Source organism: Astyanax mexicanus, chromosome 15, assembly GCF_023375975.1.
Source record: "Astyanax mexicanus isolate ESR-SI-001 chromosome 15, AstMex3_surface, whole genome shotgun sequence".
NCBI lineage: Eukaryota > Metazoa > Chordata > Actinopteri > Characiformes > Acestrorhamphidae > Astyanax > Astyanax mexicanus.
The window spans coordinates 33,288,343-33,307,128 of NC_064422.1; the positions used below are offsets into that span (position 1 = coordinate 33,288,343).

At 37.3% G+C, this 18,786-nt stretch overlaps 1 protein-coding gene across 1 annotated transcript in view; it reads left to right on the plus strand.

The window, feature by feature from the left end:
* Nucleotides 1-9,919: 9,919 nt before the first annotated feature.
* The window catches only part of si:ch73-127m5.1 (neurotrypsin), a 42,734-nt gene continuing 33,867 nt past the window's right edge, over nucleotides 9,920-18,786 (plus strand). Inside the window, exon 1 of the mRNA XM_007259362.4 lies at nucleotides 9,920-10,256. Coding sequence (XP_007259424.3) covers nucleotides 10,182-10,256 — 75 coding nt within the window. The 5' untranslated portion in view covers nucleotides 9,920-10,181. The remainder of the gene's footprint in view (nucleotides 10,257-18,786) is intronic.

Below are 18,786 nucleotides of genomic sequence, written 5' to 3' on the forward strand. Positions count from 1 at the left end.
ATACTGACTAAAGTACTGCTCTAAAGTGATGACAGAGCTTAAATTTAACATGTTTTTTCTTAATATCTGTTGACAAAATTTGATCATTTTATGTGTAAGTACAAAAATATAAGACACATTGGTTCTTTAAAGACAGTTTCACAGTTATCAGAACACTCCACTCACTTGTAATAAAGAGAAAAGCATATCTAACATCTGCTACTTCACAACATAAACCTGCCAAATTGTGTTGGATGTGTTTAGATCTCCAGTGTGATGTACTGTATGTCATAAACTCTGTTCCTTTGGTTTCTGTAAGAATTCCCGTAATCTACATATCAGGAGATTCTATTTCTTTTTAGTTTTTATTTATTTATTTATTTTATTTTGCGTCAGAGCTGCTTGCTGAGAGATCCCGTCTCTGAGCTTCTTTCCATTAAAAGCAACTGCAGCTTTTTCTGGAAATCTCTTTTTATAAAAGCTGAAAAGTGGAGTTCCTTTTAAAAGCTCTCTCACCTCCTTTCCCATCCAGCATACCTCTCCACTGTGCACACTGACTTATTCTTATTATTTGATCCCAAATCAAACCTTTTTCTTACAGTAGTAATGAATGCATTTTATTGGTAGTACACAATTTTCAGTACTTATTAGAATGCTTGTATTCAATTTGGGACAGAATCTTTGCATTTACTGTAAGGGAAATAATTTACAATTGTGTGAATGATGTTTTTTCTGAAAACTGCAGGATTTTACAACATTGATGATAGTTAATCTAAGTTGAGCAAATACTGAATGCTTTATCCTTAACTATTACAGACATATTCCATGTCCATAGCTTACATTTGGAACCAGTTTTTAAAAATTTATTGGCAAATTACCCAATCCCTAATCACTAGCAATGCTCCCAACACTCCAAGGGTGAATAATACTCATTCACGTAATACTCACTAATAGCCATCCTGCTCTAAGAGGAAGTGCAGTGCCCCAGCTCCGATACATCAGCTAACAGATGCCTGTGCCGACCAACATCACATTAGGAGTGAATAGTAGAGAGAGTGCCATCTACCCACTCAGATGCAACGAGGGCCAGATATCCTGTCTCGGGCTCTGGCTGCTGATGGCAAGCAGCACAATCCGGGATTTCTCCTCAGATCATAGTGACAGTAAACCTCAGTCTGCTAAACCGTTCTATTCCTAAAAAATCCTTTAGGTGGAAATGTAGCTACTGAGGCTCTGTCCCATTACACATGAACCCTTACACCCCTTGTTTGTGCATGACCACTTGGTGTGCAAGGCTGTATATTATCACCTTTTTTTACATTTCCCCAACAAGGGAGCTCACAAGTGCCCCATATGCTCATTTTATGTTTAACTTGTATGAATATTATTGTTTTATTATTATTATTAAATTATACTCTTCTGCCAACCAATTTAGCAGCAGTACAATGCAAACAACCCCAACTGTAGTATTTGTGGTGATTGTAGTATTTGGTGTTTAAGAAGCAGCACTAAGCTCTCAGACACTTTGAACGCTCACACTTCTTGCACCTACCATTTAATATATTTATAAAAGGGCACTTAATGGCTCCAAAAGAAAGAAATGAAATTACAAAAATTAACCACAGATATTCCTAATTCCTAAATACTATATTCCTAAATGTTATAGAAAAAGAAATCACAAGAACAGGGCTATCTGTACTATATGTACACAAACAATAAAGCACAAGTAAAATAATAGATAACATGGGCAGTGCATAGAAGATCAGAGACAAACAAAGGGACAAGGCTGGCTGAGTATAATAGGAATGCATAAAAATTATAAGATCGCAGCCTTTTGGGACAGCAAGAATAAGCTTTTTAAAAAATATTTTAACCTGCTTAAAATTGTGTAGAGAGTCAGTGAAAATGTAGCTGCATGATGATTTTTTCTCCAATCCATCCATCAATGAAGTCTGAGCACCACTGACTCAATTTGAATGAAGACTAAAATAGGGAAATTGCAGACAAAGCTGAGGCATTTTCACACAAAGCCACTTTGGAACCAAATTATATAGGCCATGGCTCATTCTCGTCATCTGCCTCTAACCTGGGGGAAAAAACGAGAAAAAAGGGTTTGATGGTTCATCTCTTTCATTCGTTTCCATACCAACAGGCTTTGGTTGGGATTGGCTGCAGCAGAGGGGGTTAATGGGATTGGGAGCTGATGCCTTTGGGCTCGGCAGTTATGACAGACATCACCCCCGTAACGACTGTGTGCATGTGTTTGTGTGGGCATGAGCACATGTGTTTTTGCACATGAGTTCAGGCTGTGAGCAATGACTGGTAAAATTAGCTCTGATTCCCAGCAGACGTTTAAGACTCATTTTGGGATTTAGTGGCGACATTAAACACATTTTTTTTCTATCATTGGTTTTAAAACATATTTCACATTTTTGAGCTTTTATATGCCAAAAACTTTTGCATATCTCGCCTAGGGGTAGGGTGTCCCAATTCTTTTTGGTAGGATAGAGGGGTAGGGTGAAGTGTTATGGCTACATGGCCTCTAAATTGAGATTGGAAGCCAATAAAGGCACACAAGACAATTCTACACAAATTACTACTCAATACTACTTAAATGTATTATTTTCTTTGTTATAACAATTGCATTACCTAAGTTTAATGTAGTTACCAAGCCTAAAAATCGCTTGTAGCATATTACAGTAACTAGCTAGCTAAATTTCCCATTCCACCTTAAATGCAGTTACATTGTGTCATCTAAAACTGCTGCATGATTTAATTTAGAATAGGAAAATTAAAATGAGAAGCTAGTAAATAGCTAACTTTTGCTCAGTATTACATATGAATTAAATCTCAACCTCACACTAAGAATCCTCAAAACTATATTTCAAATACAACAAATATGGCAGTTTACAGTGAATCCATTGCTAGTTGTGAGTGTTTTCTGCTCAGAAAAAGTCAAGAAAAAGAAAAGGATATCAATAAAGTGAATGCACAGTTACTTGAAAGTCACGTTTGTGACTAGAGATCAGTGTCTATCCCACGCTACAGGATACAGGATGAGTCATAAATATTAAATTTAATATACTGAGTTATAAATATCATATTAACGATTCACAATTAGGGAGGCCTCGGCTGCTCTGGGGATTATAGACTTCACACACTACAGGATAATCTGGGAAGATCATGTTTATGATCACCCTGGAATTGGAAGAGTAGGGCCTTGTAGTGTGGGCCAGACATAATAAAGCAACATCCTTTTTTATTTATTTTTGGCAAACGGTCCCCCGTTTCTTAGAGGGAGGATTTCAACCACTTCCCCTTGTAACTCAGATGCACTCGAAAAAACAAGGGGTAAGGGGTACAAATGAAAAATAGGATTGGGCCCACGTCTCTCCACCACCCCAACCGAGAAAGACAAAGAAGTGTCTGAACAGGCCTGAAAATTTACAATGAGAGTTGAAAGGTACAGTCGGGAATTTAACTGTTGTGTTGCCATGACAACCACACCATAGCACCCCGGTAAGATCCTCATCTCCTCCTCTCTTCTTCACTCAGCTCCTCTCCGTTAAAGCCAGTGTTCAATGGGGGAGCAGATGAGCTGAAGCACTGAGGCAATAATGACTATAAAATTCAGTACATTAGTTCCAGTGAGGAGGTCAAGAGCGTGGGGGAAGAAAGCGTGTATTGAGAGAGTGTAATGTATGCAGGAGAGTGTGGGTGATATGACTCTACGGGTGGGTCACTGAGCGCATGCCACAAGCAGAAGGTCACTCATGGGGTTCCCAGCTGTTGTTTGTGTCTATTATAAGCAGGCATATTAGAGCTGTAGCCCATTAATTAGCTTTATGGGAATAGCCCTAACTAAACTAATATGTACTCTGTCACTTATAGCTATAGTTCTAATATGACAGGATATCCTTAAAAGATCTGAAAAAGGTCATTGGAAATTTCAGAATTTGCCTTAAAATTTCTTAAATCTCCTTCATTTTTTTTAAATCTCCCAAAAGATCTAAAAAAGCCACAGATAGTAAGTATAGTTTTGGCTTACTTTTTATGCATTGAATTTCACAGTTTCCAAATGTGACATACAAGTTGTCCTACTGATTCAACACCAGACTAAATACCAGCAGACTGCTATTTTTAATGGCTCAGAGAGGTATTGGAGATATTTTCATTTCATTCATTAGCTGCTCTAGCTATTTTATACAGTAGCTGTGTCTCAAAGTCAAGGCTGCATCCTAGGTGGGCTGCATTTCTCAGCCGCTACGTCATTGAAGGCTGTTCAAAAGTGAAGGACCCTTTGTAGGACCCTTATCTGAGAAATGTTCATAGTGATTTGAAGGGTGCAACTGATGTATCCTTTGTAGCCCTTGATTACCCACAATTCACTGTGCAAAGGTAGAAAAAGAAAAACAGCACCACAAAAACTGGGTGAAAAATGTGGGAAAGGAAAGTTAGACAGAATACCGGAATGCAGCTCAATGCTAGCTAACAGCCAAACTCAGTAGTACACATGGATTGTGTTAACTGCAGATTTTTGATATCGGAATGATTTTACTGTGGCGTACATTCAGCTGTTTCGATATGATATGCATATGATGTCTGGTCTTCAGTTATGAGCTGTTTCATTCTCCACCATCACATTACAATGACAGAACTGTAGCTACAATAGTCAAAGGGCACCAAGAAAGGTGATTAATCAGCTTTAATTTTATTAACTGGTTATTTTTTTCTGTGATAAATGAATCCAAATTAATCCTTTAATTTAAAGGTCCTCATTTCATTATTATCTCTCTCCTGCTTTCTTTCTCTCTCCTTTTCTCTGCTACACCAATAATAATTTGTCTCATCAGCGGAATAAGAACCAGCTCCTATTCTTTCTCGCTGTCTCATTTTTTCTTGCATTTTTACTACATCTTTGTTGTTTTCATGCTTAGTCTGCTATTTTTTTTTATTGCAAAGCCTCCAGGCTTTTTTAACAGTTCTAATTCAGACCTTAAATTAGCATCTTAACAGTAGTAGGGAGAACAAATATTTAGATAAGCTGTAACTTTTTAATAACACAGAGCACTAAAACAGCAGCGTGCAATTAGGAAGGTTGGCTCTGGTCCCATATTAGTTTCTGCAGTGTTTGCTTGCTGATGTATAGTTTCCCTGTTGTAGATAACTATTTGTTCATTTGTCCAATAGATGATTTTGTGGTGCCATTCATGCTTTCAGTGTTATCCTTGACCAAAAGATGCTATGTTGTTTGTATTATTTGAGACAAATGACTAGATCAGTGATTGTATATAATTAAGGCTGTTGTAGTTCAGTTCCTTTCTGTATGCAACCACTGTCTGAACAATTGGGACCAGGGGCGGAGCCTGGTTTCTTTAGTAGACCCTTCCACTTCTTCTAGACCTTCTCAGACAGTTTAGAGTGCAATATAAAGGACCTGATCGACCAAAAGTGCAGTTTATATTTTAACACCTGATCTTCTGCTGTGAGAGAGATTAAAATAAGGAAAAAATGCTAATACTATATGCTAATTTAATACTATATCGACTTTTCTTACCAGAAAATAAATGTAACAGGAGCTTTGACCAAGACCAAAGACAAATACTATACAGTTTAGCATGTCAGACTACACTAACATAAACTGGCTATCTAGTAACTATTTGAATCAAAATGGTCATTTATCTCTACCATCAAACTTAACAAAAAGAAACTGCAAAGAGCTTTGTAAAGAGTGTCTGTTAATGCGACCAACAGCACAAAAACCACATGATCAATAATAATATGATTGAACTAGCGGACTGACAGCTTGACAGCTCCAACTCCAGCTCCTCCATTTAAAATCAGATAAATAGAGGTCCAGCTGGTGTTCAGTCTTTAGCATCCTTACAAAACAATGAAAGGAATCCTTTGAAAAGGTATTTATTTAGTTACTTAAAATAAGATATTTTCAAATTTCAATGAAAAAGTGAGCTAGGTGATTCATTGTCCTTGATGTGATTTATCTGATATGCTTTGTATACAGCACATGTAAGGGTGCACAAGCAGATAATGCAGCATAAAACAAGCAAAGATATGTTTATTTGCTCGAAATTATTTTGGTATCATCAGAGGACTTCTTTCTGTTTACTGTTTTTCATCAGATGTGTAATATATGCAAATGAATCACTTAATTAGATGTCTGAGGAAAGCCAGCATTACGAAACTGGACCCACAGCTTGATATATTTATGCAAAGTTGGGAAGTATGACTTTGTTTTTTTATTATGACTTTATTAGTTATTTTTTAGATAATATTGGTCTTTAACTAATAATAGGGCAACTCTTTGTGCTGACAGCAGCGAGCTGGCAATGAGATTTTCATGAACTGCAGTTATTTTTTCTCCAGACCTACCTTTTTGGTCAATGCATGCAGTATAGTCACAATCAGTAACAAAAATGGCAACTTGCTCTTACAGCCTAAAACATTGAGACCAAGCAGTCAAAAATTATATTAAATAATTTGCGAGAAGGTAGCATATGCTGTAATGACTACATATTGGTGGTGATTGAGAAGAAAAACACCCAATATGCAAATAGTGGTGCCAGGAGAAGGATGTCAGCACTACCAGTTGTTTCGTTCATTGTATCTCAGTGTAATGTTTGTAAAAGCAGCTTTACACAGTAGAATGTTGCACTACCTCTCCTCTTTCAAATAGTCATATCTGCTAGTTTTCTTTTGCCTTTACTTTTGTAGTACTACTTAATTGCTGTTTTCTGAACACTGGAAATTGTGAGCTGAAAATGGTTTGGAAGTGTGTTTTTATATTCGTTCTCAGATTTGTGGGCTTTGTTTAGCTTTAATTTTTAGATACTCAGCCAGCTGCCTAAAGGAAAGCATGGTTGTTGAATTGTCTTCTGTCTACTCCCGACAGGAGTTAAGTAGACTTTTAACCTCTCTGTTGGTGCCCATCATCAGCGACTGTGGGAAAGATTTATACTTTCAACAAAAAGCTTCTTTATTCAAGCATTGAACAGCAGTCTTCAGATAATGAAAGCCTTCAAACAGTAATGTGCGAGGGTGGTAGGCATTTACAGCTGTCTGTTGACTACTGTGTTAGATGACCTGAATGACCTGGACGTTTCCTTAAACTACACTGGAAAAAAATAAAACACGACTGTTGGCTATTAACTAGCTAGTGAATTTAAAGAGAAGAACTGTGTTCATGCATATGGCAAGTAAACTTGTGCAGACCCTTTCTCATGGTAGAAGCATATGCTACACTCTTTGACATCAAATGTTTTCAGGCTAGAGGCAGCCTAATAGGGTACTAGAGCCTCTTTTAGTTGTGCAGTGTACCTCACAATTTTTTTCCTTTCATTCTAATGTTGTAATCCTTTACATATCACCATTACATTCACACATGTGAAGATTTGTTCCATTCTTTCTTTTTCTTTTTGTCAATGAGTATAATTGACATTGTCTTGCATGAATAAGCTTTAAAGTAAAGAAACCTTTGTATTGTGGTGGAAATACCTGTGACGATTAATAAAGACAAATATTAAGTTCTGAGTCGTGTCAGATGAGTAACAAGTTTTTATTAATGCAAATTATTGAGAGTACAATCAGTCATGAAATCATCACGCTCTGAAGGTGCTCTGAGAGTAACAGTTTCTCAGAGCCGTTATTTATCCCCGCTCCGCTGTATCCGGAACCGTAAACCATATATGGACATAGGGTTTCCGCTTGCAACAGCATCCTTCAAATCTCCCTTCTATCCCAAGACAGAATCTCCCTTCTGTTCCCAGACAGAGTTGTTAGGGTTGTTTCTCGTCAGAAATGTCAGCATAACCTCTTCACGTTCACATCCTGGTGTTTACCCAAAATGGTTATCAGACAAGGTTTCTCTGCTAGCTAGCATGTACACAAATGTCGGAATGACCTAAAGAGTAACTCTGCAAAACGAGCTAATATGAAGTGAATTACCACTGTGAATATTAAGTGTGATTAAGCACATCTAATAAAATAACCATGCATACAAATGATCACATCTAGTGAAATGAACATGCATAAAATTATTACATTTGTCATAACAAGGTGGTTAGGTGGTTATAATCGTAATAACATGGTGATAATGAAATTTCCCACGTCACTATACAACCAAGAAATGCAGCATTAGGATTTGGAGGACACAGCTGATGTATCCTTCTCAACCTTCAAATACCCACGATAAAATGCAAAGAGAGCAAGGGGAAAACCATGCACCATGAACATTTTGCAAGGAAAAACGTAAAATGTTCATTTTCATAATTTGTCTCTTCATAATGTTAAGAGTTGAAATAACATTAATTATACACAACAGTGTCAACACTTGAGGTAACCACAAAGCCTTGTTAGGTTGTTCCATAGTATATGTGACCAACAGTCACCCAAGGATCCAGTCCACTTTGACTGCAGCCTAGGCTTTAAAATGCAGCTAAAACCTTACAACTTCCACAGACCTGGGTGTTTCCAAGCTGTCCCTTGAGGTTAAACTTGAAGAGTCATGGATTGTATCTATCTATCCATCCATTCCCCCACTCCCCCTGCTGCCCACTTTTTAAAATTTGTCTTGATAATTGTGATTGCATTGGATGAAGATGAGGGACAGTGGAAGGGGGGATCTCACAGATGCTATGCCAACATCTAGCAGGTTTAATATCTGGACCAGTTGTTAACTACATGCAGCCAATCTAATCTCTAAGAGATCCAGTATGTGGATTAGGATGCTATCTGTCCTATCTTGACTGTCTAGCCTAGGCTTTGGAACATTGCTAAGACCAAACCTCACAACTTTAACTATTCACTATGGAAAGTAATGAAATGCATCATGATTTATGATTTTACTTTGCCCAGAACCCTTATTTCTTTCTTGCTTGCTTTATGCATCTATCACACACCCCCTCTCTCTTTTCTGATTTTGTTGACCACAGCAATCGTGTAGAGCAGTATGTGGATTGGGACACCGCCAGCATTTATGCTCAGCACTGGAGGAATATGAGGGAAGGTGGGGAGGGTAAGTGACCCTACATCACATCACACACATTAATGCCTGGTTCACACTACACAATTTTAGGTGGGTTTTACAGTTGCTGACTGTGTTAGTTGCCGGCTACTCTGAGGCATTCTCTCTCTGTGCTGGCTCAGTGGCGTAGTGTAAACTACTTAAAGGTGCCGTCGGCAACAATCTTTCTTCAGTCACAGATTCTCAGCAAACATCTGGCAGATTTAATATCTGGACCATACTTACTATGAGTCAAAAGCATTTACTACATACAATCAATTTGATCTCTTAAAGATCCAGTATGTGTATTAGGATGCTGCCTGTCCTACCTTAACTGTCTATCCTAGGATTTGAAACATTACTAAGACAACACCTCACAACTTTAACTATTATCCATGGAGAGTAATGCGATTCACCGTGTTTAATGATTTTAGTCTGTCCAGAGCCCTTCTTTCTTTCTTTTTTTCTTATCCATCTATCCCACACCCCTTCTCTCTTTTTTTGATTTTGTTGACCACAGCACTAATGTGGAGCAGTATGTGGATTGGGACGCTGCCAGTAACACAGTTAGATTTATGCTCAGCACTGGGGGAAGATGAGGGAAGGAGGGGTGAATGACCGTACATCACATCACACTCATTTACCTACACCAGGTCTTGACTGCAGCCTAGGGTTTGAAACATTATAAAAACAATACCTCACAACTTATAAAAAATATGGATGTTCCCAAAGCATCTCGTGAGCTAACAATTCAAGTACAATGGACTGTCACTGTAGTGTGGAGCAGTATGTGGATTGGGACAGTGCCAGTTACACAGTTAGATTTATGTCCAGCACTGGGAGGGGGGGAGAGGGACGTGGGGGGTGGGGGGTATTGAGTGACCCTACATCACATCACACACATTAACCTGCAGAAGGTCTGAGACTGAGGAGGAGGAGGAGGAGGAAGAGGCTCGCTTCATCACGCAGCGTCACTCACTTCTTCTTTGGCAACCAAAGCCGCGCCCACTACCGGAGCCGTTAACAGCGGCTAACAACAGCACAGAGCACGCACATACAGGCACACACACATACGCGCGCGCCACCCGGACCCGTACTCATACATACTCGCTCGAGTGGGAACCCAGGAGGAGGGCGCGCGCGGTACGCGAGCATGAGCGCGAGCCGCAGGGCGCGGTAGAGGATGGAGCGGAGCGCGCGGGAGTTGCTGGCGCTGGCCGCCCTCTGCTGCTGCGCGGGGCTGCCGGCGGTGCACCAGGTACGAGCTGCTCTATTACACCCTATATAGAGAAAGAGAGAGAGAGAGAGTGGAGGGAAAGCATGCTTTAAAACAATGCACAGCGGTCTGTACAGTGCATGACGCCCTCGAGCCTCGCTGCCGAGCTCACGAGCGTCCGGGCTGCACCTTTAAAACGCTCAAAGTGGCCCTTTTTCACGCGCTGCCTGTGGGCTATAGCGCAGCAGCTCGCGAGTGGCAGGCATTGTTCAGGGGGGGATAGGAGGGAACGTTCACGGCCACCACGCCTGTAATGAGGGAGGAAACATCGTGTCGCTCCGCGTTGGGGGGCTTTGCTGCTTGTTTTAACTGGCATGTGTGTGTTAAAGCTCTGATTTGGAGCCAAAACGCACAGTTTCTTTGTGATTAGTGGAGCCCCAGTCAGTTACTGCAGGTTGGAGACCATAATGAAGCCTCGCAATCATCACACTCCTTGACCCATATTTAAGTGCAGAGCTGGTGCATTTGATGAGAGTGCTAAATAGGGCTGGGCAAGATATAGTAAATTATAGTAAATAACTGTCTTATACTAGATACTTAAATTGTATATCATAAATATCATAAAATATCGTACCTGCAACACAGCAGTTACCATCTTTTTCTGTGTGTTTATTTTCTATAAAAAGAACACATATGGCTTTTTGTGTGGAAATGGTCTGAGCCAGAATGCACTCAGCAGAGTACAGTCTTTATGCAATTAATGGGATAGTAACATTTAAATTAAAAAAGCAGCAGGATGACTTTATTCACCATCTCAAACAGCACAAATCTAACGCATTTTACTGAGTCAGTGGCATAGCACATGGTATATTCTTTGTGATAAGCACCAGATAAAATCAAGTGTACACCAGGTATTTAGGGTGATCACCAGATATTAGGTGGCCCAGTGTCTGATGTTCACCACATAGTATTTGCTTCTCATCTGATACTACCTGGTGCTCGCCATAAAGTGTTGGGTGCTTACTGCTTAGTATCTGGTGCTCATCATATAGCAAACAAAATATCTCTTGCTCTCTACATAGTATGTGAGGCTCACCCTATATTTTCTCCATCTTACCAAATAGTATCTAGTGCTTACTACATAGTGTCTGGTGCTCAGCACATAGTATCTGGTGCTCACCATGCTAATAAAATTTGGTTCTCATAACTTAGCGTCTGGTGCTCATCAAATAATATCTGGTGCTCACTACTTCACTTCTGGTGTTAACCACTTAGTATCTGCTGTTCACCTCATAGTATCTTGTGCTCACTACATCTTATCTGGTGATCACCAAATGTATTTACCTGAAAAAAAATACACAGTGTCCATTCAGTGGCTTTTGTAAGAATACAACTGTTCTATGTTTATTATTTAAAAATATATGATATTACTATTAAATATTAATTTTTTATTAATTAATACAATTTTTATTAATAATTATTAATATTAAATATTTACTATTTATGTGTCTTATAAGATTTATCAGCTTGATTGAAAGATATGTCACTGAATTGAGTGATGAACACTAAAATAAAATGAAAAAAGAAGTGCCTAAGAAAAAGGTGCTTGTCTTAGATATTTAAATGTGCACAGTGAGTAAGGAGAATTGTATTATTATTATTAACTGTACCACTCAGCCTAGGTGTGTTTATGCACGGCACATCAGTAATGATATAATCAGTCTGATCGATGTGTGTGTAATCCTTTCACTTCGGCTCATAGAGAACACGACTGCTGTATCCGAACATCTGTTGGGGGCGGCGAAAACTACGGTAGTGTGTGAAGATATTAATAAGCAATATGCCTGCTATGTGCTGTTGAGTTAGACTTTTGCTCTTCATCCTGGCTGATTGTATTCTACTGATAAATCTACCGAAGGATTTGGGGGGACAGAGTTATTGCAGTTTAGAGAATTGAATTAATCCTACTATTTAAATTAGGGCTGCACAATATATTGGTTTAGCATTATCACCTCTGCAGTGCACATTCAGTAGTCACAAAAGGCAAATGACACACTTTGCTTGATACAAATAGAAAAAATGCACTATACTCATTTTCTACCAGAGACAGGTAATAGCTGTCCAATATAATTCATTTTATTACAAAATTGGATATACAGAGGGCAATTATTAATATGCAACATGGTCTGTTCAATAAATTGATTAACTAATTTGTTTCTGTATTTGCAGAACACCCAAATACTGCAGTTAGGGCTGGCCATCATGACTAAAACCTCATATCGCTATATATATATTTTAGTAAGGATGCACTAGAAGGATAATAGAATTACATCAGTATCGGCCAATAATTGCTTTTTTTTTTAATCAATGGCATCTGTCGATAAAGTCAATATTTCAAACCGATACTTACTGACATTTATTGTATACTGGAAAGGACCAAGTGATGCTGGCTGCCCTTCTACAATTGGCCAACGCTGGTCACACTACATTAAAGTTCATTGTTTAAATTATTTTTATTTATTTTTATTATATTTTTATAGTTCTAAAGTTATTAAGTTATACCAGGGTGTCTAGTCTCTTTGTTTGTCATAAATGTGTATGCCATATACAAAATGATCCAATATGATGAAGGCATTTACAAAGTACATTGTTTTATAAAGTATAAGTAACATCATAAATAAAATATATGGTATTTAAATAGTAAATTGTTGACTAAAAATGCTGCTCCTTTTATTATGATGTTTTTATGATATAGTTTGCACAAGATTGTATTCTATTTAGTGTCATCCCTCTGGAACTCTTTCTACACAGTTTTTGAAACCAAGTTGCTCTCAGATGATAACCAGGTTTTTATATACAGTTTTAAATAGTTTCAAATATATCAATTATATGTATAATATAGCCCTTATTGCAAGGTCATTGTTTTTCCGTTATTTATTATTTTGCCCCTTTAGTATAAAACATTACTCCTCTCTCTCTCTCTCTCTCTCTCTCTCTCTCTCTCTCTCTCACACTTTCTCTGTCTTTCCCTCTCTCTTTTTCTCTCTCTATCATTAAGTCATTAAGACTGCAAATTGCTCAAACTAGCTTTGCTTGATCACAACAATGAGCAGTAAAGGTGCAGAGATGTGTTTCATTAAGCTTCAAAGGCTAGTGGCTTACAGGCTGCTCTCTGCCATGCCCAATTTTCAGCTGTCACAGTCTCAGCTGTGAGCTTCTTGTCAGCTCTCAGTTTCCGCTGCTGTTTGGTCTGTATTGAATGACACGTCACGCTTTGGAAAATCATGCAAGAGGTTAACTCCATTATCACAGCTCACGCCTTTAAGGGCTGCAATGAGTTTGGTGATGAGATACTGAAAGGAAAGAAGGAAATATTAGAAATAATATTATTCCATTTTTTTCATCTCCATTTCTTTTTCATGTTCAGTATAGGACTTGGCAATTTTTAATCTTTCTCTAAAATTCGGCCCCTGAGAAACAAACCCTTTTCTCGCAATGATAAAAAAACATTGTCTTGACTATTTTGTATCTCACCCTAATATAAGCTAAATAATATTTTACTTCAGATCGGGATTTACATATAAATCTGTGTAGCATATATTTCTTTTATACATTTCTCTTGAAATTATTCAGCAGTCTGCAAGCAAAGAAGAACATTACTTTATTCTTTATCTCCAGAACATCCTAGAATGAAATGCTTACGTAAAGCTCCTCATTTTCCCCAGGACAAAAAAGAATCCAGAAATTGAGGATGTGTCATTTATTTCTTCTGAGAGAAGGATTAGTTTATCTTAAAGCCTCTTTTTACTGCATATTTTACAAATTCTGTGATACTCTGGGTTGACAGAGGGGTTAAGCCTAGTTCTAAACTACATATCCCTTTTAATGGACATACTCCAGTCATAGTGCTGTAAAGTCCAAGACTAGGCTTAATCCCTGCCTGGGAAACAAACTCTACACAGTACATTGGCCAATGTTTAATCACTGCTATTTTGTGTTAAATTAGCCATTTGAGGTATAAAATTTAACACTCACAGTATTTATTTAATTAGGCAAATTTATACAGCTCTAGAAAAAAATAAGAGACCACTTAATGATGATGTTTTTCCTTGATTTTACCAAATTGAAAACCTCTGGAATAATCAAGAGGAAGATAATCACAGCCATCAAACCAAGCTAAACTGCTAGAATTGTTGCACCAGGTGTGGCATAAAGTTATCCAAAAGCAGTATGTAAGACTGATGGAGGAGAACATGCCTAGATGCCTGAAAAGTGTGATTAAAAACCAGGGTTATTCCACAAAACATTGATTTCTGAACACTTAAAACTTTGTAAATATGAATATGTTTATTTGCATTATTTGAGGTCTGAATGCTTTGCATAATTTCTGCAAATAAATTTTCTAATGAAAATATTTTTGGAATTTGGGAGAAATGTTGTCTGTAGTTTATAGAATAAAACAACAATGTTCGTTTTACTAAACATATACTTATAACTAGCAAAATCAGAGAAACTGATCCAGAAACTAAAATGGTCTCTTAATTTTTTCCAGAGCTGTATGTGTATCAATTAGAATTAGTCCATTTAGTTTTGCCACAGGATGTATTTAGCAAACAACATACTAAAGAAACTCTGCAAACATGGCTGATTTTAAAGATCAAATTATTTCGACTATATTAGAAAAAAAAGGAGAAAGTTAAATCAATACTAGTTTACCTAAATCCGCATTAGCTGCATGCTATTACTACAGGAAATAAAGGCTATTAAAGCAACCACTATATAATGTGAAGGAGTTTTTATTATACAATAACACAGGAATAAAAATACATTTTCATTAATTTTATGACTTCTCTGATTTATTTGATCGTAACCTTCAGCTGCCTCTCAGAGTGTGCCTGACTGATTTAATTGCTGTCTTGTTCCATTAATTCTATTCAAATCCACCTAAAGAACCAGGGCACCTGCAAGTCATTTAAAAAAGTGAGTGATGCTGACTAGCATTACTTAACAGTGTTTAGTAAGAAATTATATGTACGTGTTTTGACATATAAACTCCAACACATGAAGATTCGGGCACGTTTGCATTGTTTAATCTTTTTATATAATATTTATTAATTATTTAAGCATGGTGTCTGATCAGGTTTTATACAAACAAACCCCACAAACAAAACAAACACTGCTACACATGTAGAAATGATTTTCCACCTCCGACAGTGTATGAATAATTCAGCCGAAAGTGGCACGAGTGCAAGCGTAAGTGCTTACCCCATTGTTGGGTTAAAGACTGAGTCACTAGTTGTGAATTGTTGCGAATGTCTAATACGATTCCAAGTTGCGTAGAGATATACATAAGTATTGCTGCATTCCATTTGAGCTTAGATGTCGGAATTGTCTAGTTAGAAATAAAACATTTTATCTACCTTTGTTCCTATAAAGTTGTGAGAAAGTCTTCCCAGCGCCATCATTGAACATTTAAGCTAACTGGAATAATACAATTAGTTATTCTGACCATTAGGGCAATATATTGTAAATGTTAAAACTAGTTTGTACAAGAAATATACATTTACTTGCTATACAGGTTTCCATCTCTGTGTCATTCAGCATGTATTGTTTGGTTTGTTTTCAGATGAATAAAACTCGACACCTCAGTCGAGCACAGTTTTGTGCAGATATTTACAGTTACAGCTGAATTCATGCTTTTAATCCCAGAAAAACGCTCTTATTTACCTTTTTAAAAGCCATTTAAATGCCTGATTAAAGGGCTGATTGTTGTTTGATTGTTGGATAATATCACAATATATATAGCACAAAAAAGAACATTGTAACAATTGTAACAATTGTGTACAATGTAAAATCTTTCCAATATCGTGCACCCCTAATATACAGGCATTTACTATTTAATAATTCAGTATGTTGTGCTTTTGATGTTAGATATAAATACTGATACTTAAACATTGTTCTGTTATGAATTTCAACATATTGCACAGTATCATATATTACCATTTCCCTCAAGCATAAAGTGTTTTAGTCATAACACCCTACACTTCTACCAATTAATAATTTATTAACAATTAAATGTAATCAACTACACAAACTAAATCCTTTAAAAGATTCCAGAGGTCAGTAGGAGAAAGGCAGATAAGCATTACCATCCTTGCATCATTAAATATTAACCAGTATTCTTAGTAATTAAATGTAATTCTGACAACTTTATAATACAGATAAAAGCTAGTGGGTATAATGTGCAGTAAAACAGTGCTGTGACAGAACAGAAAATGTAATTCAGTACATAAAGTGGGCTGTATTACTCGTATGGTGTATTGCTTTCTCTCAGGATACAGCACAGCCACTAAGGGCAGTGCCTGCCCGGCCTCAGCTGCTGCTCCGGTATGAGATTGACAGATGCAATTAAGGATTTAACTGACCAGAGTGTGTTGATATGAGCACAAATATCATAGCTCCTAACCGAGGCTTGTTATCTGCATGTAACACAATTAGCTTGGTGATGCCTTGCTCAGTCCCAAACGCACTGCAGCGCTCAGAAATTAATGAAGTCAGTCCCATGCTTCTTTCCATGGATATGGAGTCTAACATGTGGCGGCATGTTTGGGCAGATTGCTACAGAGTGGAGAGATTTCCTGTATTTACCATTTTAAGCCTTTTTTTACTGGACCATTAGTTTATAAACTCCTAAAATCAAGGGTCGTTTTTCATTATTTCAGCATTTGCGTCCTCATATACTCATATTCCAGCCTGATGCCATCTTCTGCTGCCAGAGTTGTCAGTTTCACAAACATAAAATTATAAATTCTTCTATTTTAAAAAAATGCCACTTGTTAAAGTATTATTATTATAATTATTAATTAATTAATATAGCTAATACAATAGCAAGAACACATAATTGTAATATGCCATTTATACTTGTTCATGTTCGTTCTTGCAAAGTAACAAATCAAAGAATGCAAGTCCATTCTTTAAGTTTTTATGAAGTTAGGGCTGGACAATAGAGGTGTGCCAAAAAATCGATTCACATAAGAATCTTGATTCTCATTTACTACGATTCAGAATCGATTTAAAATGTCCCAAAATCGATTCTGAGGGGCGGGTTTTAGACTGATTTTGGGCTGGGTATTTTTGTTGGACCTGGCAACCCTGGGGATAGGGCTTGTCCCTTCAAACGGAGATCTTCCAGACACACACAGAGCGTAGGTGTTTGAGAATCACCGGTAAGATGGCAGAACAAGCACTATATTACCTTAGATTAACGTGTAGTTTCAATGTTTTATGGCAGAATGCTTCATAACAAGCATAAAAAAGATCGCTAGTAGTTAGTTTCAGTAACTGTTAGCTAGCTAACTAGCTAACTTTCCAGTTCCACCTTAAATAACGCTACAGGTGGCAGCGGGCTGCAGCATTTAAGGCGGAACGGAAAAATAACAATAAGCTAATCAGAGCTAATTTCAGCTCCTCATCACAGAGGAATTAAGGAATGGACCATATGAATTAATTTCTCCACCTCCTGCCCCCTTTCTGAAGAAATACAACGACCTTAAAGTTAACTAGTTAATCAGCAGCTGCTCCTGAACTTTAGCGCTTCACTGCTATCATCACATCAGCCCAGCAGCGTCACCTACACACCACCGCTAGTAGCCTGGTAATAAAGCAGTGTTATTTATTATTTATTTATTGTTCATTAACGTCATTGTGATATCCCAGTGATTTCTCTGTCACTGAGGACCCACATTCCTGCACATTTTATTGTTTTTGTAACACATTACTTGCTCCAGGACCAGTGTATATTATGGAGGGTTTTTTTTCAATAAGATTCATAAGCCAGAAGCAGAAATTTTTATAATTCAAATCGTTTTGAATCAAAAATCGATTTTGAATCGAATCGTGGCCCCCAAAATCGGAATCGAATCGAATCGTGAGATAGTAAACGATTCCCACCCCTACTGGACAATATGGCTAACTCAAAGAAAAAAACTAAGAACTGCTAAGAAAAATATACAATATAAAAGTATACAATATAATATGCTAAAACCATTAACAGAGTATAAAGTTAAAGTGTCAATATTAATTTAATTTTTATATTTGGTTTATATTATATTTTTATATTAACTGTTATATAAACTTAAGCATTTAACTGTATATCTAACTTATGCATATTTAAAATAACAAAACACAAGACATAAGGCACTCTTCACCACTATTTATACTCTTTCATTGACTCAGCCGACTGCACTGCACTGTATTATGTTGTTTGAGATGGTGAAATAAAGTCATGATGCTGCTGATTTATTTGTGATGTTTTTACAGCATACTTTGATCTGGATTGTTCTCTGCTGAGTGTCATCCCTCCAGAAACTGAACCACTTTCACACAAACTACACATACAGACTCTTTTTTGGAATTAAATTACACCCAGATGGTAAGCAGCATAGCAGGTGTGATATTGGAGGGATATTTTTTTCTATGCGGTATAAAATAGTTTATAAAAATATTGATATTTACAGAATATACTGCCCAGCCCTATCAAGCAGTATGAATTATTCCTCTTGAGGAATCTGCC